General features: G+C 46.6%; 5 protein-coding genes and 1 pseudogene across 7 annotated transcripts; 5 read left to right on the forward strand and 1 right to left on the reverse strand.

Moving 5' to 3' along the window:
• Positions 1–2,344: 2,344 nt before the first annotated feature.
• LOC136954713 (selenoprotein H-like) lies at positions 2,345–4,115 on the forward strand (annotated as a pseudogene).
• Positions 4,116–4,191: 76 nt separating this feature from the next.
• On the forward strand, positions 4,192–5,836 carry LOC136954715 (selenoprotein H-like). 3 transcript variants are annotated; one of them, XM_067248356.1, is made up of 5 exons: positions 4,192–4,324; positions 4,526–4,658; positions 4,884–5,029; positions 5,223–5,341; positions 5,549–5,836. In XM_067248356.1, exons 1-4 carry the CDS (start codon positions 4,303–4,305, stop codon positions 5,327–5,329), a joined length of 408 nt encoding a protein of 135 aa, XP_067104457.1. In that variant the 5' UTR covers positions 4,192–4,302; the 3' UTR covers positions 5,330–5,341; positions 5,549–5,836. The 3 variants fall into 3 exon arrangements, with proteins under 3 accessions (XP_067104457.1, XP_067104458.1, XP_067104456.1); XM_067248357.1 differs by having other exon boundaries at positions 5,560–5,836; XM_067248355.1 differs by having other exon boundaries at positions 5,223–5,836.
• Positions 5,837–6,118: 282 nt separating this feature from the next.
• clp1 (cleavage factor polyribonucleotide kinase subunit 1) lies at positions 6,119–9,586 on the forward strand. Its single transcript, XM_067247852.1, has 6 exons — positions 6,119–6,217; positions 6,680–6,957; positions 7,099–7,206; positions 7,449–7,568; positions 7,890–8,027; positions 8,597–9,586. Exons 2-6 carry the CDS (start codon positions 6,682–6,684, stop codon positions 9,290–9,292), a joined length of 1,338 nt encoding a protein of 445 aa, XP_067103953.1. The 5' UTR covers positions 6,119–6,217; positions 6,680–6,681; the 3' UTR covers positions 9,293–9,586.
• A 274-nt stretch (positions 9,587–9,860) lies between these two features.
• Positions 9,861–20,090, forward strand: zdhhc5b (zinc finger DHHC-type palmitoyltransferase 5b). Its single transcript, XM_067247281.1, is given in 13 exon segments — positions 9,861–9,933; positions 11,436–13,020; positions 13,198–13,319; positions 13,464–13,621; positions 13,761–13,933; positions 14,175–14,277; positions 14,395–14,486; positions 14,895–15,027; positions 15,154–15,262; positions 15,381–15,487; positions 16,882–17,577; positions 17,579–17,802; positions 18,132–20,090. Coding segments are annotated over 12 exon segments (2,169 nt in total). The 5' UTR covers positions 9,861–9,933; positions 11,436–12,874; the 3' UTR covers positions 18,238–20,090.
• Positions 20,091–20,470: 380 nt separating this feature from the next.
• tmx2a (thioredoxin-related transmembrane protein 2a) lies at positions 20,471–23,251 on the reverse strand. The gene is made up of 8 exons (XM_067247282.1): positions 23,030–23,251; positions 22,878–22,938; positions 22,451–22,564; positions 22,117–22,193; positions 21,513–21,619; positions 21,363–21,428; positions 21,119–21,248; positions 20,471–21,022 (listed from the first exon to the last, which is right to left on the reverse strand). The coding sequence occupies exons 1-8, from the start codon at positions 23,216–23,218 to the stop codon at positions 20,843–20,845; spliced, it is 924 nt and encodes a 307-aa protein (XP_067103383.1). The 5' UTR covers positions 23,219–23,251; the 3' UTR covers positions 20,471–20,842.
• A 151-nt stretch (positions 23,252–23,402) lies between these two features.
• On the forward strand, positions 23,403–24,883 carry si:dkey-6i22.5 (polyamine-modulated factor 1). The gene is made up of 5 exons (XM_067248122.1): positions 23,403–23,641; positions 23,759–23,864; positions 24,156–24,256; positions 24,364–24,559; positions 24,710–24,883. The coding sequence occupies exons 1-5, from the start codon at positions 23,436–23,438 to the stop codon at positions 24,773–24,775; spliced, it is 675 nt and encodes a 224-aa protein (XP_067104223.1). The 5' UTR covers positions 23,403–23,435; the 3' UTR covers positions 24,776–24,883.
• Positions 24,884–24,903: the final 20 nt, after the last annotated feature.

A 24,903-nucleotide genomic window follows, 5' to 3' on the forward strand; every position in this document is an offset into this window, starting at 1 on the left:
AGTGGCTTGTGTTCCCAGTTGCTGTTTATTCACGCCTTCACAGTATGTGATACCACTTCCCGCATTTTTGGTGTTGGCAAACAGACCGCAGTCCAGAAACTTGAGAATGGTGAATCAACCATCGAGTCCTGTGCGTGCAAATGTGTTTCTGCTCCCACATCAAGCAAGGAATGTCAGAGGACCATGGGACCAAGGCAGCAGTGTTGTTTGGCGGAAAGACCACCGATTCACTTGCCTCTTTGCGCTACAACCTTTTTAGCAAGAACATTTTGTGACGCCACGAGAGGCTACACAGCCCTCAGCGGGACAGCTCAAAGTAGTGCAAGGACACCGGCGTCGAACAAAAACAAGGTGTTTATTAGAGGTCTTCAGAATTAACCAAAAAAAACTTCCAAACTCACATAGGTTGTCAAAAACGTACACGGCGCCTCTTCTTGGCACAGGAATCCTCCTCCTCTCCAAACCCCACACACCACCTAACTGTGGCTCTCCCTCTTAAACAAAACCCCTCAGGTCATAAGGGTCTGATCAGTCCCAGGTGTGCGGGAACGCCCCGCTTTGAGGGAGGGATGGAGCCCCCAACTCCCCCAGCAGAGGGAGCCACAGCTGCACAGGGGAATATAGCACCCCTCCAGGACCCAGCCTCTTGTGACGTCACAATTTATACAGCCAAATCATTTGTTACCCCAGAACATCTGCCTCCAACTGAGTCCTCAACCAAATACCACTGCCAAAGAGTTTACCACACAGTTCTAATGAATGTATTCTTTATTGGAATCAAAACAATGGTTATGAACCACAGAAACCACCAACACTAGGCAAAACGATATGAGAAAGGAGAAATATGCAATTACTTAAGGGAAATTGTACTTACTTTCGTATAAATATGCTTGTAACCCAATTGCTTTAATATATAATTGTACTTGTAATCACTTATCTATCATGCAAATATGCTCATTAGAATATTACATTGCCAAAACATGTATCAGGCACCGGTATTCCTGGTTTAGGAGGAATACGAAGGAGTAATGGTCATTTTAAGGACCTGACGGCCGCCATTTTGAAAATGGGGCCTTTCTTTTACCAAAGTCAAACTTTGGTAAACTTTTAGGATGTTTTTAAGTACATCTGATACTACTGTAAACCACTGAGAAACCTTTTGTTAGAATTTTTTTGGGGTCAATCCATATTTGCAGCTGACTACAAGGACACTAGGATGCTGATGTTTCGACTCTCTTTGGAACTGTTTTATAGACGTGTCAAAGTTACACCTACGATTATGACTTGTGATTGGTTGGTTGTTTGGTGTGTCAACATCAACAAACCCAACAAGTTTATAAATTAAATCAACCGTCAGACTTTATATTTACCATTAACACTTGGTTTAAATGAGTGTTTTCACCAGCAAAAATTCCTGCTCCCAAACAGTTCACATAGTCCATTCCTGGGATCTTACATGAAGTTAATTTAGCACGTTGTCCCGTGGAAATTCAGGTGGCTAACTCAAATGCTTTATCCAAAACTTGTTGTAAACGTCTGTCATTAATGCTGACAGATTTTTATTGACAAATTCAAGTCCAGAATCTTACATCTTAATGAACTAATAGCTGTACTTCTTCATGTATTTCTACAGTTTGTTAAAGTTACGACCGTTTGTCGACGAGTTGAGGAGGTGGTTGTGAAGGGCAAGAAGTGCAGGGATGAACCGGACAACGGTACAGGTGGCCAAAGGGTGCTTATTGAACAAACAAAAAACGGTTTGGGCATTTGCTCTGGTGAATGTAGAAATATCTGAAATTAGCATGCCCCCCATCCAGGGGCGTAGCCAGGACATTATTTCTGGGGGGGCCAGCTCTGGCCAGTCTTTTATTTGGGGTGGCACTTGATTGTCAAAAACTACTATTTTAAAACTCACACACTGCATCACTCAGAGCAGCAGTTTTCTAACGGTATCCAGTGGTTAGCTGCTAGTCTCCATTGAAGCGCTGTCAGAATGCAGGTACGTGTCTTGCGCTGTTGATGGGGGCGTGGCCCAACATGTTGCCAATATGGGGCTTTTAGCATAAGTGACAAATGCCAATATAAGACGACTTTATAAAAAAAAATACTAATGCATTTATTTCAGCTTTATACCGTTTCTGTCCAGGAAGGTTTTAAAATGAAAAAGGAAAAAAAGAAAAATTGTGATTGTGAGGTTGGCGGCAGGGTGGCCATTCTCTGTCCAATGGTGGGCGTGGCCCCCGCTGGCCACCACGTGGCTACGCCCCTGCCCCCATCCATAATAACAGTTTCGCTGGTGAAACTTCTCGACCCCTACGTTCAACTCTGACGATAATAACGCGCCAAAGTTCGCACGTTTTCTTAAGAAGTCAACAGCAATGGCGTCCCGTGCTAAAGCAGGTAAGTAGATGGATAAAGTCAGAAAAGCTACCGTTGGTGACCTTCAAATGTTCTAAATCATGAGACCATGATACGTTAGCAGTTACCATGGTTATATTTTGGATTTTAGTATATGAGTTAAAGTATAATTTGATGCGAGATGGGTAGATCATCAAACCTTGACGACGATACAAATGTCAATACAAACCAGATATACGTCTATAAATTGTTTGCATTCATAAATCAATCTTTGAGAAGGTCGAGTGTCGAAGCGCGAGGCTGAGGTGGACACGGTGGAGCAGCCCGAAGTTGTAGAAGGAAAGAAAAGCAAAGCAGAGCAGGAACCAGAGAACGTGACCGAGGGCCAGAGGGTGATGATCGAACACTGGTAGGGAAAATAATCGGTAGTTCTATTGTTCTTCCGTGGTGTAAACATCAATATCCTGTTTGTGCAACGGTGTGTGCGTGTATACAACCACTGTGTAATACCAGAGCTGCCAACTCTCACGGTTTCGCCGTGTGACACACGCATTTCAACCATTTCTCACGCTCTCACGCCACACATTGTCTATATCACGCTGAAAAGGCCAAGCTAACGTTGTAAACAGTAACGGACGAGGCGCAGGTTAACGGAGTGAAGCATCATTGACGCGCAAACAGCCGTGTAAACTCGCCTGGGGGGGAGTGAAGCTCGCAAAAGCTCGCCTAGGGGAGGGGGGGGGGGTGAAGCTCGCGATAGCTCGCCCCGGGGGGGGGGGGGGGGGGGGGGGGGGGGATAAACACATACAATGTTGACCCGCATGGTTGTGTTTTTGATTGACAGTAAGAGCTGACGAGTGTATCGGGAGCACGCGGAGAAGGTGAAGGTGGCCCTCCTGGCTGCGCACCCTGACCTGAAGGTGCTCCTCAACCCGCAGAAACCCCGGAAGAAGAGCTTCGATATCACTCTGGTGGACGGAGGTAAAGGTGAGCAGTTACTCACTATATTGACATGATTGTTTTCATGGATATATTTGACCTTTTATGCAGCTAGTCATTCATGCCTCCCTCTTCCTCTACCCCAGAGGTATGTCTGTGGTCTGGGATAACAAGAGGTCCCCCGGCCAGACTTAAGTTTCCAGAACCTGCTGTCGTTGTCTCGGCTTTAGAGGACGCTCTCAAGACTGATGTTGAGTGGAAAGTCTGTACCCAGGCCTCCGCGCAACTTTAACTTGGTATGAAATGCACGAATCTGTAGTTTACAGATCCTGTATGAAGTGCCAAATAAATGTCTATAACCTGTTACAAGCCTATTACTATAGCCTAGCATTATTGTTTGCAACTATGACAATATTTGAGTCAATTCCGTATAGTGGGACACTCCACCTAATGATGACAGATTTGTAGTTTTGCTACATCTTCTTCCCAGGCTGTTATCCAGGGGTTGGTGGCTGCAGGATGTGCTATGATGAGGGCTGACCAATGGGGTTGCTCCCCCAGTCTCCCCTCTGATGACCAGCTCCTAGCTCCCAGGACCTGTATACACAGCACCTTTGATTTGCTATTCTGCTCATCATATGTTTTCTGCTGGATTATATTTCAAACAACCTGTTACCTTTTATTTGATAGCTGCCACTTGATGTATGTTGCATAGCTACGTAGAATGTAGGCAATTATTATTTGTTTGATGTAGGCATTTTCCCTGGTGAATGTAGTTTGGTTTCATTCTGAGCGATAATAAACTTGGCATTAATCTATATTGATCTAATTTGTATTGAAGTAGCAGACCTAACCATACACACAAATCTGAAATTAGCATGCCCCCCACCCATAATAATAGTTTCGCTGGTGAAACTTCTCGACCCCTATAATCCTATTTGGAACGTTCCACTCTGATGCTAAAAACGCGCCAAAGTTCGCACTTTTTTCAAGAAGTCAACAACAATGGCGTCCCGTGCTAAAGCAGGTAAGTAGATGGATCAAGTCAGAAAAGCTACCGTTGGTGCCCTTCGGATGTTATAAGTCCTTAGACCATGTCACGTTAGCAGTTAACATCTTTACATTTTGGATTTTAGTAACTGCGAGATGGGTAGATCATCAAACCTTGACGACGATACGAATGACGACGATACGAATGTCAATAAATCATGAATCAATCTTTGAGCAGGAGTGTCGAAGCGCAAGGCAGGCGCTGAGGTGGAGACGGTGGAGCAGACCGAAGTTGTATACGGAAAGAAAAGCAAAGCAGAGCAGGAATCAGAGAATGTGACCGAGGGCCAGAGGGTGCTGATCGAACACTGGTAAGGAAAATAATCGGTGGTTCTAGTGTTCATCCATGATGTAAACATCAATATCCTGCTCTTACACCCATACCATATCATACAAGATATGCAATGCCATCATTCAGTATGTTAGGGTTGACATGAATTCAGTCCATTTGCCTTTATATATTCAACAAGTGAAAATTTGGCGAAGACATAAAGGACAAGAGTCCGCTGATGGTTGTTGTTGTTGTGGTTCTGCAGTAAGAGCTGACGAGTGTACGGCCGGAACGCTGAGGGGGTGAAGGTGGCCCTCATAGCTGCCTGCCCGGACCTCAAGGTGTTCCTCAACCCCCAGAAGCCCAGAAGGAACAGCTTTGAAATCACCCTGGTAGAGGAGGGAGGGAAAGGTGAGCAGGCCTCTTTATGCCTCAGGTGCCAGATGGCAGATATGCAGAATTGCAGCTGTTGATGGATATGAAATACAACTTTTCACCCTGGGTATTCTAGCAAGGGACCGTCATTGTGTAAATAGGTCTGTGTGCACCCAAATGTCATCTCTCCTTAAGTAAACACCACACTGTACCTCTCGGTTTGCTGTAGAGGTGTGCCTCTGGTCAGGCATCAAGAAAGGCCCACCACGCAAGCTGAAGTTTCCGGAGCCTGATGTGGTTGTATCTGCTCTAGAAAAGGCTCTCAAGGTGGATTAGACACAAATGAAGGTCAGTTTTTGCTGACCTTTGTCTGGGTTGAATAACCAGTGGGGAAACCCTGAATAGGAGAGATGATTTGAGATACAAAACTACGACAAATAATAAACTGTTGAATGGATAATGAAAATGTATAGACTATAGTATAATCAGTATACAACTCAATTGTCATTGTAACTTGCAATATAATGGAGCAAGTGATATTCCTCAATTATTAAGCTGTTATCCAGGAGTTGGTGGCTGCAGGATGTACTATGATGAGGGCTGAACAATGGGGCTAATCCCCCAGTCTCCCCTCTGATGACCAGCGCCTAGCTCCCAGGACCTGGATACACAGTGACATCTAGTGGTTTTTGCTGTCTTCTGATGTTTCAATGTTTTTAAAAGTTCACTGGTCTTCCATTGCATTTCATTTGTAATAGTTTCACATCGTAAAACATTGTTTTTTTTCCTGCACTGTTGTATATGTTCATGTTGAAATAAACAGCTAATTTTGTTGATGCCTTTCACCTATGTGGTTTGGGTAATTGGGATACATAGATGGTAGATAATATAATAAACGAGAAATGTAAGTTTGACATGGATTGATTAAATGGCTAGACATTAAATCACAGTTAACATAAAACAGATTAAGAACATATTAAATTTAGAGTTTGTGTGATGTAGTTGAAACGGTCATTACTCATAAATTACTATTTTATAGTAGCAGACAGGAATGAGCAAACTTTTACCAGAAAATCTGCTTTCACCATCCAAGCCAACGTCTTGAGTTATCGCTAGAGGACGTGACGTAATCAGTGTGCGACTGTTGTCTGTGTGGTGTGGTGGTTCTTGTTGAGAGATTTGAAAAGCTATTTTGCACCAACCGGGACGTTTAAATTTCTCTCTGTAAGTAGAAATTGTCAGTAATAGTATAGACAAATACATAAACGGAAGGTTTGTGTTTTTGAAGCTTCAAAAACGGCTTTAGTTTGCCTGCTGATGGAAGTTTGCTAATGCTAGCAAGCTAACTTGCGGCACCTCTGCTTGCTTTCAAACTATTGTTTTGGCTCATGAAAAAATAATTTTGTAGTAAAACCACTATATGGACATATTACTAGTTTATTTGTTTACATTGTCTACTGCTTTGTATAAAAGTTAACTGAGAACTGCTGCCATGCTATCAATCGACATTATTGAATACCTTCTAACGGCTCATTTAATTTATTGTTGATTTACTGGAGGTCTATGTTGTTTTGTGGCAATCAGAATGAGTTACTAAAGTCATATATAAGCACAGTTATGTTCGATTCATTTAGGTTTTAAACCAGACCCCTTCTCCCTCTCTCCCCTCCCTCTCTCCCCTTGTAGCCATGTCAACAGAGGGCCCTGAGAAGGTAGGGGAGGAGGGTGCGGGGGCCGGAGCAGGTCCAGGGGCTGGCGGGACAAGGTTCGACCTGGAGAAGGAGACAGAACTAAGGTTCGAGGTGGAAGCCGGGGAGCGCGTGCAGCTGGAGCTTCTCACAGGATTGGCTGAGGTCTTTGGGTCAGAACTAAACCGTAACAAGAAATACACTTTTGGACCAGGCTCCAAGATTGCTGTATTCACATGGCAGGGATGCAGTGTCTCACTCTCAGGGAAGACTGAGGTGAGTTGGACTGGTAAAGTAACTGTGTGTGCGTGTGTGTGTGAGAGAGAGAGAGACCCATGCACTTTTGTAGTCGTGACGATGTGCACGCCACTGTTCAAATCAAAGTGTAAAATAGTAAATCTCGATTTGGTTTCCCAGGTGGCTTATGTTTCACGTGACACCCCCATGCTGTTATACCTCAACACACATGCAGCCTTGGAGCAGATGAGAAGACAAGCAGAGAGAGACAACGAGAGGGGGCCGAGGGTGAGTGCTCAAGAGTGTGCTGTAAGATGTGTGTTTTCAGGTCGGTTAGTGCCAGTTACTTTGTGTGAGTGTTGAAATTTGTATTTTGGCTTAATTCCGTGTTGATGCCTTTTTTTTTTACATTTGTATTGTTAACATTATACTATCCGCATTATTTTGAGATTTAACAGTGACATTTCCTGAACTACCCAGGCGTGCGTACAGATCGACGTTGTTTTGAAGTGTCATAACCTGGTCTCTAGGTGATGGTGGTGGGGCCTACAGACGTGGGGAAGTCCACGGTGTGTCGTCTGCTGCTGAGCTACGCTGTGAGGCTGGGCAGGAGGCCCACGCTGGTGGAGCTGGACGTGGGGCAGAGCGGGGTGAGACTAGCACGGAGGACATGGCACATACAAGCTGGAATAAATACCCTGAATTCCCAATGATTCCCGAAGGGTAATTCCTGAATTACCCTTTGGGAATGAGACATTCTGCTTTCGAGTTTGCCTAAATGCACCAAACCCACAACTGTATCAAAAGCAACGACAGTGACTGTGCCAACAATATCAATTACACTGACGGAGTCGTGAACAGGAATGGCTTTTTGCTAGCAGTGCACATGATCTTTATGTCAATAGAGGCAAGCACAGTGTGGGATCAGATGTTGGTTGTTGTCCACTGATGAGATCTGGTATGTGTTGCAGGTGTCTGTCCCAGGGACCATGGCAGCGCTGTGCATCGAGCGCCCAGCAGATGTAGAGGAGGGCTTCTCAGTCCAGGCTCCCCTGGTCTTCCACTTCGGTTCCACAAGCCCTGGAACCAACATTAAACTCTACAATAAGGTAAGGAGAGACACTTATTAGCACACTATCTTTATGACCCCGGCCATAGAGATAATGCACAACACGAAGTGAGGTCAACCAACACAGTTATTAAAATTGGACAAGTTGCTGATTGGTTGATTTGATTATTTCTAAACCGTGATATGCAGTAGAGTACCAAAAGTATGAGACCATGTTGAACGTTTAATGGGGGAATAGAAGACTGAGAAAGCCAAGCATTCTGTGACATCACAAGATGCTCTTTGGAACATTGTCAAATCATGCTGGGCTTACAGGGTCATGAGGGTTCACAAACGTGTGGAGTCCATGTATACCGTCATTCAAGCAAAACAGGGGTAAACCAAATCCAAAAATATACAAAATTCTTCTGTATTTTTCAAGGATTCAACTTTCCCTAAATTTTTGAAGCTGATACTATCATTTGTGTGACTTTTAAAAAATTACATTAAAAACAAGGGAGAAATAGAAGTATCTTGACTAGTTCCCTACTGGATCTTATTGAAGCATACTGTCTCCATCATTACATCTTTTCTTCGTTCCATATTCGTTCCCCACCCTGTCACGCGTAGCTGACGTCGTGTCTGGCGGAGGTGTTCTCTCAGAGGTGTGAGGTGAACCGGAAGGCCAGCGTCGGGGGCTGCATCATCAACACCTGCGGCTGGGTCAAGGGCTCGGGGTACCAGGCCCTGGTCCACTGTGCCTCGGCCTTCGAAGTGGACGTGGTTCTGGTTCTGGACCAGGAGAGGCTCTACAACGAGCTTAAACGAGACCTCCCGCACTTCGTCCGCGTGGTCCTTTTGCCCAAGTCTGGCGGCGTGGTGGAGCGCTCCAAGGAGTGCCGCCGTGAGACCAGGGACGAGAAGATCCGCGAGTACTTCTACGGCTTCCGCGGCGTCTCCTTCTACCCCCACGCCTTCGACGTGCGCTTCTCCGACGTGCGCATCTACAAGATCGGCGCGCCGTCCATCCCGGACTCCTGCCTGCCCCTGGGGATGTCGCAGGACGACACGCAGCTGAAGCTGGTGCCCGTGACTCCGGGTCGCGACCTCACACACCACGTGCTGAGCGTGAGCTGCGCCGACGACGGGGAGGAGGGGGCCGGGGGGGTGCGGCGGGGCGTGCTGGAGAGCCCGGTGTGTGGGTTCATCGTGGTGACGGCGGTGGACACGCAGGCACAGGTGATGACCGTGTTGTCGCCAGCCCCAAGACCCCTCCCCCGGCACACGCTGCTCATCATGGACATCCGCTTCATTGACCTGAAATAGAGGATGAGGAAAGGTCAGAGAATGGACATTATGTTGGTCCCTCGGCTTGGTGATTTCAATGGTAATTGAGATATGGGAAGAAACTGAATTGAGTTTGGAAGTTGAGGGATGAGGACAATTTCAGTTAATATCCTTGCTTCATTTTTATCAATTGCAGTTTACGGACTTCCTAACAGTTTTTGTCCTAACATTGTACCCCTAACTGTTGTACTCATTCACGGTGTACATTTACTTCATGCACATCTGTTTGAAGAGATTGTATTTGTAAAGAATAAACTTTTTAATAAATATTCATCACTGTTTGATGTACTTAATTGTGTGCAATCATTTACAGTAGTAGGCTTACATTCACAGTGGAAGTAAAATAAAATACTATCATCCAACAATGGATGACAATTTTTTTTGATTGCGCTTTTAATGTATTACAAGTGACCTCTAAAGATGTGAAAGGTTGACATTTCAATCATCCCCAAGAGAAGTGGACCTGCTGAACATCGGCAACGAGGATTCTCGATTCCTGATTGGATGTGCGTCCCACCTGAGGGACCGCGGAGCAGTTCCGGGATTCCTACATTGGCCTAGCAAAGTAACTGGCCGAAAACCGAAGCGAAAGACACCTAAACATAAGACTATTGTGAAAGGTAACTGGTTTGCTGTATTTTGTATACATTGTTTTGGTGACATCTGTAGTTCTGGTTCTGTACTTTGATTGAAACTGTAAGGTATAGGTACAATACCGGCGGGGTGAAACTAACTTTAGGGGACTGTACTCTATAGCTAGCTTTTGTTCGCTGATTTGTGAGTACTACAGTAGGTTACACAGTCAGCGTCTGATTTGAGCTGGGCCCGGGAAGTTTCACACATAACGAACTTCAAAGAGTTATCGCAAAAGGTAACAGGGAGTAGGTATGTAAACCTTCCCTTTTTAGTAGTATTTTGTTGACACTGGCAATTAACGTAAGAAAGTTTTAAATCTAGCTAGCCAGACAGAAAGAACTGGCACAGTACGTGGTTGCTAGCTAACCAACTAACGTTAGCCATACTGCAGTCAAGGACTGACAGTACTGTCAACATTTCAAATGAAATGAGCTAGCCTTGATACCAGCTTACTAACGTTAGCAAGGGCTCCACTATGAAATACCTTGATATTTGATACTAGCTTATCAAGTATTGTACTGATTATTTAAGGAGACATTGTCGTCGGTGTATAGTAGTGTATAGTGTGTACTCATAGCTTCCGATATGTTAGCTTGCTAGCTACAGTAGTCTCTATTTGAAGATTTTAGGATTATCGTCCATTTAAAATCGGGGGGGATTTAAATTGGAGCATGGAGATGATTAGTCTTCTATTGCTTACAAGGGGTCAGGGTGTTTGTCAAGTGGGGTCCGCACAGACATGTATTCATTCATAAACCTTGTATGACACCGGCTGTGGTCCAAACGGCTCTAGGCTGGCTAACGTTAGCTGGCTAGTGAAGATTTGTAAATCTGATATGATACATCGATGTATTCCAAGATATGTGGTGGCGGTGCTCCACGCCTGCTATGTAAATTGGAAATAAAACACACGTTAGATGTAAGGCAATGTATCGTTTTCCACACCTTTAATCTTAGTAATGTGACGAGTAAATTGTTGAAGTTCGGGTGGAGGATTTAGGTGTGCATCGGCTTCTACTGAGTACAGTTTGCTGACGGACTGATTTTGCTCAGGTAACACAAAGGGGGATTAGTGCGTCATTAGATATGTCTCACAATCCTCTGATCCTGGAAACATACAGGTATAAACTGCGCGTGTTTGTTAGTGTTTTAGAACGAGAATGACTTTAAAAGACGGAAACATTGACACAAAAATAAAAAAGATCGTAAATGTTAGTCGTTGTGAAATATAGACTGGGTCAAGATAGAGGTTTCAACACTACCTGCCACTCCCTACACGAACAGTGCTTTGCCAGTCAATGTAAATCATGCAAGACGACTGTTGAAAGAACAAACACGTTTTTTCAGACCTGTTTAGATATGGCAATGGCCTCAGAACCAGTGTTTGTTTTCATTTGTAGTGCCGTCACAACAGTCATTGTGCTCCAGTAGTTTGTTTTGGAATGAGTGTTAGTAATCTAATATCACAATGCTTCATGTGTTTCAGGGACAGCCTGCCGATACAACATCAGAGGGTGAGAGAAGACTTCTGAGGACAAGAGAGAGTGAGAGCAGGCAGTTCTTTCCCATGAAATCTCTCCGGTTTGAGTTGGGCTCCGTTTGAAAAGGCACCATGGGAAAAGAGGTGTGCCTGCCGTGGTTCCGGAGATGGGAAGGGTCTCTACACCTGGACTGGACCCAGTGTGGCGATGCCACGGAAACGCTGATCTGGCTTCTGTTTGGGATGAGCTGATTTGACTGCCGAACGCACAGGGGCTGGAAGCTCGATCCGATTGGTTCAATGATCCAACATTCATTATTGAAGCCCTGGATATGAACAGTTCTTTATACACAGGGAGCTGGATGCTCTAAAACATTTTATGAAATAGCTTTTATAAACTAGCTTTAAGGTGTTTTTTGTTAGTCTGTTTTGGGGGGGTTTTTTTCACGGGGAAGAGCTGCAAGTGGACTTTTCCAGAAGTGTGTCTTTGGAGTCTGCATGGTTTTCCCCTGCTCAGCATCCGTTCCCAGGATCTCTCTTCTGTGCACATTGTCCCCTCCACGCTGCCCGCGCTAACCTCTTCCTGACACTCTGTGCCTCGATCACTCACGGCAGAAAGTTGAACCTCATCTCTGTCACTTCCAGTTGTTTTTTGGCCTTTGTCTCTTCCACTACCTCCTCGGGGCCTGCTCATTTGGTCATCCCTTTAATTCGACTTTTCTGTGAAAGGAAAGGCCTTTGAACTTCCAGGTTATTGCAATGTTACGTTTGGAGTCCTAATCCTATTGAAAGTCGTACATTTAGTTCTGAGGATTCTGGATACAAAAGCTGATAGGCAAGGGTGTCTGATGAGAACCAGATAGGTGTGTGTGTTTGTGCCCTTGTGTAAGGCTTCTATGCAAAAAGGGTTAGGGTTGCACTACAGTTTGGAGTGGTTATAGCTAGCTTAGATGTATTTATTGTTGCACCAAAAACAGTTACTTTAAAGCCATACAGGAATATTTATGAAGAAGGCACAGCTATTTTTGTATCACAGTATTTGAGTTGAAGTGTTTTCTGAAGCTCCATTGAAACGATAGAACTAGTATATAGAACTAGTATATATTTACACGCAACACCAACATATATATTTACATGCAACAATAATATGCATGCAAAGAAAGTATAGATTGTGGTATATATTGGAAGATTGTAAAGTATTTCAGTGTGATAATAGAGAGAGGTCTGATAAACCACTAGTCAGAGGCTCCTCAGATTGCTGCTTTGTGTGATCAGAATAATTGTACTATTGTTGCCCTTCCTCAATCCAATCATACCCCCTGTGCCTATGGGCACTTTGCAGGCCTTACTCTGACATTAAGAAATCCCACTACTTGAGTAGCCCTACTGTCTCCTATCTCTCTCTCTCTATCTTTATCTCTCTCCTATCTCTCTCTCTCTCTGTGATGCCGGGGTTCATTAGCGGGGGGGTCGGCGGGGGGTTAGGCCCCGTCTCCTCTCCTCCCCGCCCGTTCCGCCCCAGTCGCTACGTCCCGGTCTCCGCAGCAACGACCTTCCTGGTCGGCTCCACCACCCTGTTTTTCTGCTTCGCGTGAGTATCACACCTCGACACACACACACACACACACTCAAGTCATTTGACACGTGCACCAGCAACACACACAGGGACACACGCGTGCAAACTTGCACTGCAGTGGCCAGCTGACAGGTGTTTTGCACGGCCTGTTGTAGCCGGTTGTACAGGTGTTCTCCCTCTCTCCCCCACCAGCTGTCCGTGGCTGTCTGAATCCCTGTCGTCCGTCATCCCCGTCTACAGCGCTGTGGTCTTCCTCTTCACCCTCGCCAACTTCTGCATGGCCACGTTCATGGACCCCGGAGTCTTCCCCAGAGGTAGGCCGAGACGAGAAGAGAAACCGGAGGAGATGTCGTGTGCCCCGCCGCAGATACAGCAGACACCAAATGTAAACTCTCGTGTTCTGGGAACCCAGAACGAGCGAAAAGTCCAACGTTTCACGCGCGTGTGTGTGTTTGCAGCGGAGGAGGATGAGGACAAAGAGGATGATTTCCGCGCTCCTCTCTACAAGACGGTGGAGATCCGAGGGATCCAGGTCAGGATGAAGTGGTGCTCCACCTGCCGCTTCTACAGGCCCCCGCGCTGCTCCCACTGCTCTGTCTGCGACAACTGTGTGGAGGTACACACACACACACACCTTCCAGGTCAACATTCCATCAACGCTGGTTTGCGAAACCCCCAAATGCGATGTAGCTAGACACCCTCCTCTCTTGACCTTGGTTCGACCCCCCTGCGCGTGACCCTTTGACCCCCTGCAGGACTTTGACCACCACTGTCCCTGGGTGAACAACTGCATCGGCCGCAGGAACTACCGCCACTTCTTCCTGTTCCTGTTGTCGCTGACGCTGCACATCGTCAACGTGTTTGGCTTCGGCCTAGTCTACGTCCTGCACCATCGGCACCAGCTGGACGGCGTGCACGCCGCTGTCACGTATCCTGCACACGCACTTCTACTATCTCGCACAGACACTTATTATACACACGCATACACACGTGTACACACACAGACACTTATACACGTACACACTTATACTCTCTCTCTCTCTCTCTCTCTCTCTCTCTCACTCACTCACTCACTCACTCACTCACTCACTCACTCACTCACTCACTCACAAACACACACACAGAATAGCAACTGTGTGGTTGTACTCCCTAACTCCCCGTGCTCCCAGCATGACCGTCATGTGTGTGGCGGGCCTCTTCTTCATCCCAGTAGCAGGACTAACTGGTTTCCACATGGTGCTGGTAGCACGGGGGCGGACCACCAACGAGCAGGTGCGGAGCCGTGTGTTCAGGCCGCTCTCCCTCAGGGGATATGGGACGGAGCCATTGCTCTGTGGCCCGTGATGACCTGGGTGACCTCTCTCTTTCTCTCTCTCTCTTTCTCTGCAGGTCACAGGGAAGTTCAGGGGCGGAGTCAACCCCTTCACCAATGGCTGTTCTCGAAACATCTCGTACGTTCTCTGCAGCTCCCAGGCACCCAGGTATTTCTGTCAGTCCCCTCCCCAACGTCCTCTACCTCTAACCTTCCAGGCACCGCCTGGGTGTGTGTGTGTGTGTGAGAGAGAGAGAGCTTGTTTCCATGGGTGTGAGCGTGTGCATGCCTGCCCTGCAACGTGCCCTGTAACCTAAGTGAACCTGGAAACCAGTCAGGCTGATTGGTGTTTGTAAAGCTGTGTCAAGTTTCGGCCAGATTTCCGCACGGATATGTTGGGTAACATAACCGTGTTCCTGCCTGTGTCTCTTCACCTCTCGCTCTCTCTCTTGCTCTCTTTTCTCCCTCCCCCTTTCTTTTCTCTCCCTTATTTAAGTCTTTCTATATGTTTAACTCTCTGTACATGACTCTCTCTTCGATGTAAACCTGTCTTTGTATAACTGTGTGTGTGTGTCAGGTATGTGGGGCGATGGAGGGACCCTCAGGCAGTGGAGGTTACCCCCCCGTTCCTCCGCCCGGCACTCACTGAAGCCCAGCTAGAGGCCAAGGTCCTGGACAATGGCATCCACAACGACCACCACAGCACCCGGGTACATGCCAAACACACACATGCGCGCGCACACACACACCTCTCTCTCCCTCACACCCCCTCCCCGGTCTAAAAATAGTTATTCATCTATGTCTGTCTGTCTGTCACCCTCTCACCCCTCCCTCAGTCTAAAAGCAGTTTGGACCAGATGGAGAGCCAGTCTGCCGACGCAGAACCTCCCCCTCCTCCTAAACCTGAGCTGCGCTACGCTGGTCTGCCCCGCGCCGACACTGAGGGTGAGACTCTCTCACGCACACTCACTCACAAAGTATCCGTGCTGTCAGTTCTGGGGGACAGTAGTCATACGCACACATACCATGTTAGTAACGGTCTTGTTTATTTTCCTCCTCCCAGAGAGCAGTTTGTTGACGGAGGCTCCGCCCACTCCCTCTATGTACAAGTACAGACCAGCCTTTGGCAGTCCTGGGAGGAACCACACAGCCCTCACACACCCCAACAAGGTACACACACACACACACACACAGGTTGTCATAATAACCTATTAACCACCTATCTTCTGAGAGAGCGGGTAGAAAAGGATCATCACACGCTGTGTATGTAGCGGAAGGTTATTGTTCAGACAGTTCCTGAAATGGATCAGATAGTTGATTGACATGGACCGCACCCTCCCTCCCTCCCTCCCTCCTCCGCCACCTGAGCCAGGCAGCTCCAGTCTAACGAGGCCACTGGGAGGCTCCCTCCCTCTCCCTCCCCTTCTCCCTCTCCCTCCCCCTCTCCTTGATTTTGTCTCTATCTCCGAGGGCTGTCCCCACTCAGTCGACTGGTCCATTGTTTGGTCGATATGCTCTTGGTCGGCTCAGATGTGTTTTAGTCCAGCTGCCGTATGGCAGTGTGAGGTCTGATTCCCGCTTGTGTCACCATTGCTGAATTAAAGCAATGTTCTACAGAAATGGTAGATTATATTATTTAAGACAAATAAAGCAACTCAAAAAATATAAAATAAAGTTAAAAAGGTGTTCCTGTTTTCCCTTTCGTTAATCTGCAGTTTGTTTAGTTTACTTTTTTTGCACATGAGCACAATTGTAGCTGTTAGCCTAACTACAAACTCGACCATACTTTGTCTACAGATACATTGAGTCAGATCGGGAAAATGTTTGTACATTTATGTTTGTCTCGTTGTCAATATCCCTTCTTACGTATGTATTTCTTTCAGATTATCTCTTAAAACAGTGAGGTAAAACATCACACAAAATGGTTTGATGAAAAACATTGTGACCTTTGTAGAAAGAAAGAAAAAAAATGTTTCAAATTGATGAGTCGATTCTCAGAAGTGTTCAGTCGAGTCTTGGTCGAGCAAAGAAAATCTTAGTCGGGGACAGCCGACTATCTCCTTTGTGGTTAATCCATCCCCCCCCCTCCTTCTCTCTTACTTTTTAAACAATTCACTCAGGGGCCATTGGAGGAGCCGTAAGTGTCTGTGAGTCCATCTGACCGTCCCTGTTTGCCTCTGTGCTCGTGCCCGTCCCCCCACCCCTCTGAAAGTTGCACTGACTGGAATGTTGGTATCGTCACGTGGTAGCTAGGTTGATGTATCCGTCATCAGTGGTATTGCCCTGTTCATGTGAGTTAGTGTGATGGAGTAGCCTAGCCCTAGCCCCCCCCTCCCCCCACCTCCCTCTCTCCCTCTCTCTCTCTCTCCCTCTCTCCCTCTCTCCCTCTCTCCCTCTCTCCCTCTCTCTCTCTCTCTCTCTCTCTCTCTCTGTGTTGAGACTGTACAGCCCTCTGTCTGGTGAGAACTGGAGTCATTTTCTGACAGCTGTTTATGCTAAGTTATGTAATCAGTTATATAAGTTATGCCTCTGTCTCTGTAACGACTTTTTCCCCTCCTCTCCAGTTGATCCGTGGGGACAGCCTGGATTCCCCCTCCATCCTCCATACTAGCAGGCAGCCCAGCTACCGCTCAGAGCCCAGCAGTCTGGACGGGGGGACGGTGGTGGCGATGGGGGCGCGCAGGGGGGGAGTGGAGAGGGGCGAGGGCCCCGGGGGGCCCGGTGGGACAGGGGGGGTCTCTGTGGGCATGTCGGGGTACTCCCTGGCAGGTCGGTCCTACACCTCCTACCCTTCCTCTCTGGTCCTGTCCACGGGGGGCTCGCACTCCTCCAGCCTTCGCTCCGCCCACACGGCGCACAACGCCCTGGGCACCCTCCAATCGGAGGGCACCACCGACACCAGCTACAAGAGCCTGGCCAATCAGACGCCTCGAAACGGCAGCCTGTCCTACGACAGCCTGCTGACGCCGTCGGAGAGCCCCGAGTTTGAGTCGGCGGTGCACGAGCTGTCGCCCCAGCAGCCCCACGGGCCGTTCCCCCCCGGGGCCGGCGCCTCCCCCCCGGGGCCGGCGCCCCTGCAGGGCTACACCTCGCCCTACCTCTCCGCTCAGATCTCCCAGCAGAGGGAGGGCCAGCTGCTCCAGGGCTCTGCCTCCTTCTCCTCCCCCCACAGAGCCTACCTGCGTGCCGTAAGCCCGCTCCACGCCGCCCCCTTCGCCCACGCCGCACCCCCCGAGGCCCAGAAGCTCCTCCCGCAGGACCCCCGGCCCCCCCCGCCCCCCCTCCTCCCGCCCCCCGCCCAGGTCGGACCCCCTCTCCTCCCCCCCCCGCTCTCCGGACCCCCCCGTGTCCCCGCCACCTCGAGGGCCCTCCCTGGGCAAGTCGGTGTCCTACACCGCGGAGGCGGGGCTCCAGAACAAGGCTCACCCGGTGGGAGGAGGCGGTGCTTTGGGAGGAGGCGGAGTCGGAGGGACGAAGGCTCCACAGTGAGTAGAGATCTGAGCGCCCGCCTGCCACTCTCCCTCCTCTTCCTTCTCTTCCTCCCGTATCCGTGTCAGCCTTCCTCTTCTCCCTGGTCTGATGTGTGAGTCTTCCTTTTCCTTCTCCTTGATTTCTCTGTCGGCCTGTTTTGAGAGTCTGAATCTCTGTTCTAATCATTTTTTGTGCTTTCGTCCCCAAATGACCTTCTTCACTGTTGTTCAGTATCTATTTTTATGCTGCTTTATGAATCGGACTTTCTCACCTCTCTGCTTCGCCGTCTCTCCCTCATTCCCTTCTACATCCTGAACCCCCACCTCATTTCCTGTCCAATCAGATCCACCTCTCGCCCAGGCTTGGCAAACCACAGCACATCCAAACCAGGGGGCGGGGTGAAGAAGGTGACCGGCGTCGGAGGGACCACCTATGAGATATCAGTTTGAGTGACGGACATCCAAACGGGACTATGAGAAGGATATTTTTCCCCACTCGACAAGTTAGAAATAACTCACTGATGGAGAGAGTTCGACATGGCACGAATGTTTCATCACACACAAACGGACCATAAATGGACAACTTTAATCTCCTATGTCTGCACAGAGGACAGGAGAGAAAGGGCTGTGTAACAAACCTTTGACAGTCATTTTGTCCAGATCTTTTGATAAATTCTACGGCTGTCCATTTTTCTCTGGCAGTCTTTCATATTTTATCCAGTAGCAGGGGAAACTGGAACACGGATAATGGGTCTGGAATGGGCCAAACACTGATCTGCCTCTTTGCCAGATATAGACTAATAATTACGTCATGGACTTTATCATCAAGACTGGGTAAAAAAATGTCGAACTTGCAAAGCGATAAAGAGATATTCTTTTTGGTACAATAATTAGCACATGAAGAAGAAGGAAATATAGTCTCGGAAGGTGACCAATCATGACTGTTGTTGGTTCAGGACTTTCTCTGATATCATCTGGATGGACCAAGTACTGCAGTAGAATCACTAAGAGGCAGGACTCCACTACGATTTATGACTGGGTAGAGAAATTATCTTTCAACCCATTTAAGTTTTTTTTGTTTTATTTTAAAAAAATGTTTTCTTTCTTTTTTAAGATTGTTTTTTATAAATGTATTAAGGAATTATAGTCAGAATTGTGGTGAAATGGTCAGATGATGAACTAATGATAAAAGGGGTGGGCGAATCGAGAACAAGACCTGTCGCCTGCTTCGATGGATAGATTCTTCAAACAGTCAAAGATCTTTGCTCAAGTTCTAATCCCCAAAATGAAGCTGACTTCTAAAGGACAGCTGTAGTGGCAAACAGAGGATGCTGAAATCGACAAAGAAATTCCGAATAATCATTTCAGCACAAGCCTTTTTTTGGTGGAATGTACTCGTGTAACATTTAGGATTGAACCCTTTTATGCAGATTCTCTGTTGGTAGCTTTGATGATTGTTTGCTCTCTTTTGTGTTTTGCATTGTTATGTCTGTCAATCAAATGCTAGGAACAACCTCTGACGTGGAATGATGGCCAGCCAAATATGTTGAGGTTCTAATGGGCTTATTTATTTTACCAGACAAGTTAACATTTTAGTAATGGACCCAATTGTTAACAAATCACTGTCATGAGGAACGGTGCAGTAACCTCATACATGTATAGATTGTCATTGAAAAAAATGCTCAACTTAAATTATTTGCAGAAAGGACAAGGGAAAGGGACAAAGATGGTCCACATAAGAAAAGAAAAAGGTTTTAGACTTTCCTTTAAAATATGGAGAAGAGTGTTTGGTAGAGAGCGCTTTTACATCTGCCTTGAGACCATTCACAGTGAAATTATTTACATTTTGAATCGTCAGTTTTGTTTTTCAGGTATTTTTTTTTTTTTTTGTGTCTTTTTTTTAAAGCAACAAGGAGCAGTTTAGTATTAGATCCTTTTTTTTGTGGTTCATTTTAATTTCTCTTCTGCTCTTATGGTACAATTTAATGTTTGGCCCACAAGCAGGTTTAAGAAGGCACCATCAGAAAGAGGATGGTGTGTGTGTGTGCGCGCGTCAGGAGTCTGTATCAAGATAGTGTGTTCAAGTTGTAGTTTTTAAGTATAGCCCCACAAATGGAGGATGGAATGCCCAAGCTAGCCGAACGTAGAGCTGCACACCTTTTCCAAGCAAGCGGGCTTCTGTAGCCTGTCGCGTCAGTTTCATCTCTGTGGTTTGTGAGACCAGAGATGAACACCTAGTGGAATGCACGCCTGGCAGATGTATGTCTGTGTGCGACAACCGTGATGATGATGATGATGATGATGATTATAAAAATGAAGCGCGATAAGCATTTATGGCACATAAAGGCCTACCTGTACGAGAGTGGTGTTTAAAATTAGTTCCCTTCTTCCTCTGATGATTGTCGCCAGTGGTCCACAGTACAGTAAAGGTCCAGCGTATGACGGTGAGCCGTGGTGAATGAAACCAGTTTGACAAACATCCGTGCAAATGACTATGTAAAAGACATTTCCAAAAACGGCCTTAAGGAGAATTTTTAATGATGTCTTCTCAGAATAAAAAGGTCAACCTGATGGATGTGTGTTGGTTTGTTTGATTTGAATTTGATTTGTCCATCACTCACGCATGTGATATTATGGGATGTACCCTGGGGAAGTCTTCGATCTGTGATGAAAGGCCATGGAGGACTGAAATTGTATTCTTTTATTAAAATGCAAGAAGGATTGGCTTTATAATTTGGCATTAACCGTTCTTATACGAATGTGTACAAAGGATGCAGGTAAGCACTAATAAACACACTAGTGTACTGAAACACTCCAGGTAAATGATGGAAAAAGCAAGTTTGTGAGTGAAGTCATAACATTTTCAACAGTTTTTTACAAATGTCAAATAGGCAGAATTTTACACAAATAATTTAAGACTTCAAAACAAATGTTAAGATGTTGCTAACATGTCACTGACTACTCCTTTTTGGTTGCCATGGTTAATATATAATAAGAGTTGCACTGTGTGTTAATGTTTACAATGGCACTTAACACCAGTATATCTCTCCTCTTCTCACTTGTCTTTCTTGCTTTCCGTTGGCTCTTTTGGGTCGGTTGAATCGGCCTGTGGCTCATTGTCGCCCTCTTCAGGCAGAGCGGGGTCCTGCTCCTCTCCCCTCTCCCCCTTACCCTTACCCAGCTTCTTACACTTCTGGTACAGCTCATTCAGGTTGAACTCACGGATGATGTTTTCCTGGGAAAGGATGAAAACTACGTGTAAACGAGGGAGGACAGTTCTCTCACGCACACGCACACACAACTTCTCAGAAGCTCTAACAGGGATACAGACTTCACTGAAAGTCCATGACACTGCGCGCCTCTTGTTGTCCACCATCGGGCGTCTCATGACTTCCTGCCCGCCCTGGAAAAGCACCAATGAGGGTAGCTGCCTCGCCAAGGGGGAGGTGCTAACCCTGTACCTACAAAGAGAACAAGCCAATAAACCAAGAGGTGAAATGGGATGCTGCTACACAGAGTCTGCAGATGGAGTTGTGAGACGTGCAAAACATTGGGTTAACACCTCCCGCTTTTACCTCTCCGACACTTCACCATATCGGCCGATGTCCACCTTCCCGAACCGCAGACCGTCACAGTTGTACCTGGCCAAGAGAGGATGCGTGAAGACGTTAGGCACGGTCGGCAGCCAGAACGGGCCGGATGAGCTGCTCTCTCGACAGTCTTACTTCAGGGAGAGGTCGGCAAAGACAGGCGCGAAGGACTGGCACTCGGCGGACCAGTTGGCGTAAAACTCAACGATCCAGGTGAGGCGGCTATCCTTCTGCAGCTCCTCCTGTGTCCAGGGATCAGAGCAGGTTAGGTCTGATGACACCGGGTTAGATTCCCTTAGATCACGAGGTCAGTGGATCACCAGAGCATTGATTCATCATTGATCCTCAGTTGTACATTTACATTTTTTATTCCGTCGTAAACATATACCATGAGTCTACGACTGCTTGAGGGCATTGACTTAACAATGGCATTTACTCCTTTGTAATTTTGCAGTTCTCAGGTCAAAATGATCCGACCCCGATCCGTGGTGTTGACTGAAGGTGCGATGTAATGTAATCCAAGTTAGTATACTTCCGATATGATGTAGTTATGCTACTACTGATCATTCGCTGTTTTCACTATACAGTAAGCACTATTGGATATCGCTGTGAATAAAGGCATCTACTAAAATAACCAATGTTGAAATGCTGAGTTTTACTCTGTGTACAAACTACTGGTTAAGACTGAATCATCAATAGTCCCAGCTGAAATGTATGGTCGGTTAACAGTCACACTCACATCTATGGTCTTGTCACTGAAATACTTGATATACTCTGGGCCCATGTAGACCGGGACTTTGCAGGTCATGAGGAAGGCTGTAGTGGTTGAACACAGAAAGGCTCTGAATGAATTTGCATTCAAATCAACAAAGGTTCTACTCCTCAAATGTACCTTTCCAGGGGACTTTCTGCTTGAATACCGTACAGTCAGATAAGGTACCTTTCTGCTCTTGACTTAACTCACAACAGAGGAAAGGACACATTATATTCTACTGAACTAACTCCTGGAATGAATATCCAGGACTGGATAACAGTGATTATCGTGATGTGGTGAGATGATAGTGGTCGCTCACCGACACACAGGGCGAGGTAGAAGATGCCCAGTCGAATGTCCACCCTGAAGAAGAGGATGACATTGGCCACTTTAGTGAACAGGAACAGATTCCCCAGGTGTTGCTCCAGGGTGACTGGGGAGTGAAGAAGGAGGCAAGGGGGGACATAACATTGGTTGGAAAATGGAGGAAGGTGTGACAGAATAACATGACAAACGACCTGGAATCTACAGTTGCTCGACCCGCAACAAGACAACCACATCTCTCTGTGTTTCCTCTCCAAGGCTTAGCCTTTTTGAATAACTTCCATGGTGCATAAAAGTGTGTGTGTATTTACTATTTGTGTAAATGTGAACAGACATTCAGTGTGGTATCATGTGTGGGCCACACACACCTCATACCTGCCCTCTGACCCAAACGTGTGTGTGTGTGTGTGCTCTTCACCCACTTGCTCTCCTGTTCTTCATCATAACTATAGCACTGAGGAACATGAGTATCTCCACTTCTCTCTGTAATAAAGGAGGGAGATAGTTATGCTGCAAGTGTAGTCCTCGATTGAACTCATCTACAGTACAACACTGCCTGCCCCCCAGTACTCACCCAGTCCAAGTTGCACGGATTCCCGTCGTCCCGTTCAGTTGGCAAGTGCTCGCACAGTCCCGGTGCCTTCCGAACTATGGGGAATGCGGCACACATGAGGACTGATGCGATATAATACGGTTTTAGTAGCCATTTGTATATTTGTGGTAAATGGTAAAAGAAAGCACAAAGTCCTGTGATTAAGCCCATGTTCCCGCATGCAACTGTGGGTAGGAGAAGGGGAGAAGGGGGGAGGAAAGTGACAGCTGAAGCTCAGAGCTTGAGGGAGCGTGACATCTGACAGAAGACTGCGCTTGCGTGTTAAAGCAAATTTATCAACTAGTTGAATGTACCTTGTGACTCTCCGTAGCTAAACGTCGTCGATGTTTCGGCGGGTAGTGTAAAATATCAACAAAGTAGCCGAAACATGGAGACAAACGGGGAAGAGCAAAAAATTGCCCAGCAGGAAAACACAAATGATCAAACTAACAACGCGACAGAAGCTGAATCGCAGTCGACAGGTCCAAAGAATGATTCGCAGCTGTTGGGCCGGCCGGAGCCAGAAATGAAAAGGCTACTGCTGTTCAATAAAGTTGTGGAGAAAAGCTTGCAGAAGTTCATATTTGATGCTAGGTATGTACATGCCATGCACACTTTCATAGATTACGGAGTTGTTGACATAAATGCCACACGGTCAATTATTCAGCTACAGAAGCAGACTTGAGTTGCTGAATCCTCTCGCTGTGTCAGTTTCCACAGATTTGCACGCACGTTCCATCCGTTCTACAAAAAGGACCGTCAATTGACTGAGAACATTCACAAGCAGTTTATAGAAGATTTGCAGAGAACCATACAGGTTAGTTACTTTAAAGGATGAAGATATTTAGTTAATTATTTGGTTCCTGAAATGTGGCTATTTTGCGATGGGGTTAGCCTGTCCACGCAGTCCAAAATACCGTAGAACTATGAACTTCAGATCCTCGATCTTCTGCTGCAGGCCTACTTTCACCATACGTCACTTTTGGATAAAAGCATCAGCTAAGACAATGTAGCATGTTTTCGACACTTACACACTTCTGTGTGTCGGAGGTATCTATGGATACCTGTCTAACTAACTGTAACTGTAAACTTCTTGGCAACTTTACAGGAGGATATCAACAAACTGATTGAAGAGGGGGAGCTGCAGTGTAAGCTGAATGAGTTGGACAAACTAGAAGAGAAAGCCAAGGACAGCTCAGAACCAGCATGGTCAGTGACGTTCTCCGTGTGCCTTTTCTCGATGTATTCTCCTTCCATATCTAACATTGAGGGTACATGCTGCATACAGAACTCATGTTCTGCTTACATCCCCTCAGGCGTCCAAGTGGAGTTCCTGAGCAGGACCTGTGCAGCTTCGTGATGCCGTACTACCTGAAGCAGAAGGCCTTCCTTCAACAAGAGCTGAAGAGGATCCAGAAGGAGAATGCTGGCCTGGCTCAGAGAGTGCAGGCAGGCAGGGAGGGTCTTGCTCAGACAGAGCAGCGCATCACAGCAGCTGTGGATGAGTGGAAGGTGAGAGTGAGAGAATCCGTATGAGATTTTGAAGAAAGATTTGCAGGAAAGACTGAATTGATTGAATACTGTTAGTAGCCTACATGAGCTCCACTAACATTGACACATGTACGTTTACCACGAGTAATTGTCTGTCTCTCGTTCTTCTAGGCATCTATCAGTGAATTTCAGGCTCAGGCCTCCTCCTTCTGCCCACCGGATACCTTTGATGTTTGACTGTTCATAAAATTACACCATTCTTCTTTTGTTTGTTTTTTCTAATTTTGACTATATGTACAGTTATACATTTATGATTTATGTTTGTAAATTTTATCCTGAAATAAATTCCATCGTCTAAAAACAAG

This window comes from Osmerus mordax, chromosome 12 (genome assembly GCF_038355195.1).
Source record: "Osmerus mordax isolate fOsmMor3 chromosome 12, fOsmMor3.pri, whole genome shotgun sequence".
Classification (NCBI taxonomy): Eukaryota; Metazoa; Chordata; class Actinopteri; order Osmeriformes; family Osmeridae; genus Osmerus; species Osmerus mordax.

Bases quoted from the DNA above. Each gene is read 5' to 3' on its own strand.
- clp1 (XM_067247852.1), top strand. From the start codon at position 6,682: ATGTCAACAGAGGGCCCTGAGAAGGTAGGGGAGGAGGGTGCGGGGGCC. The intron at 6,958-7,098 runs GTGAGTTGGACT...TTGGTTTCCCAG, and splicing joins CACTCTCAGGGAAGACTGAG to GTGGCTTATGTTTCACGTGA. The intron at 7,207-7,448 runs GTGAGTGCTCAA...CCTGGTCTCTAG, and splicing joins ACAACGAGAGGGGGCCGAGG to GTGATGGTGGTGGGGCCTAC.
- tmx2a (XM_067247282.1), bottom strand. From the start codon at position 23,218: ATGGGCTTAATCACAGGACTTTGTGCTTTCTTTTACCATTTACCACAA. The intron at 22,565-22,877 runs GTGGGTGAAGAG...TTCACTCCCCAG, and splicing joins GATGAAGAACAGGAGAGCAA to TCACCCTGGAGCAACACCTG. The intron at 21,620-22,116 runs GTGAGTGTGACT...CCCTGGACACAG, and splicing joins TCAGTGACAAGACCATAGAT to GAGGAGCTGCAGAAGGATAG.
- si:dkey-6i22.5 (XM_067248122.1), top strand. From the start codon at position 23,436: ATGGAGACAAACGGGGAAGAGCAAAAAATTGCCCAGCAGGAAAACACA. The intron at 23,642-23,758 runs GTATGTACATGC...TCGCTGTGTCAG, and splicing joins AAGTTCATATTTGATGCTAG to TTTCCACAGATTTGCACGCA. The intron at 23,865-24,155 runs GTTAGTTACTTT...GCAACTTTACAG, and splicing joins ATTTGCAGAGAACCATACAG to GAGGATATCAACAAACTGAT.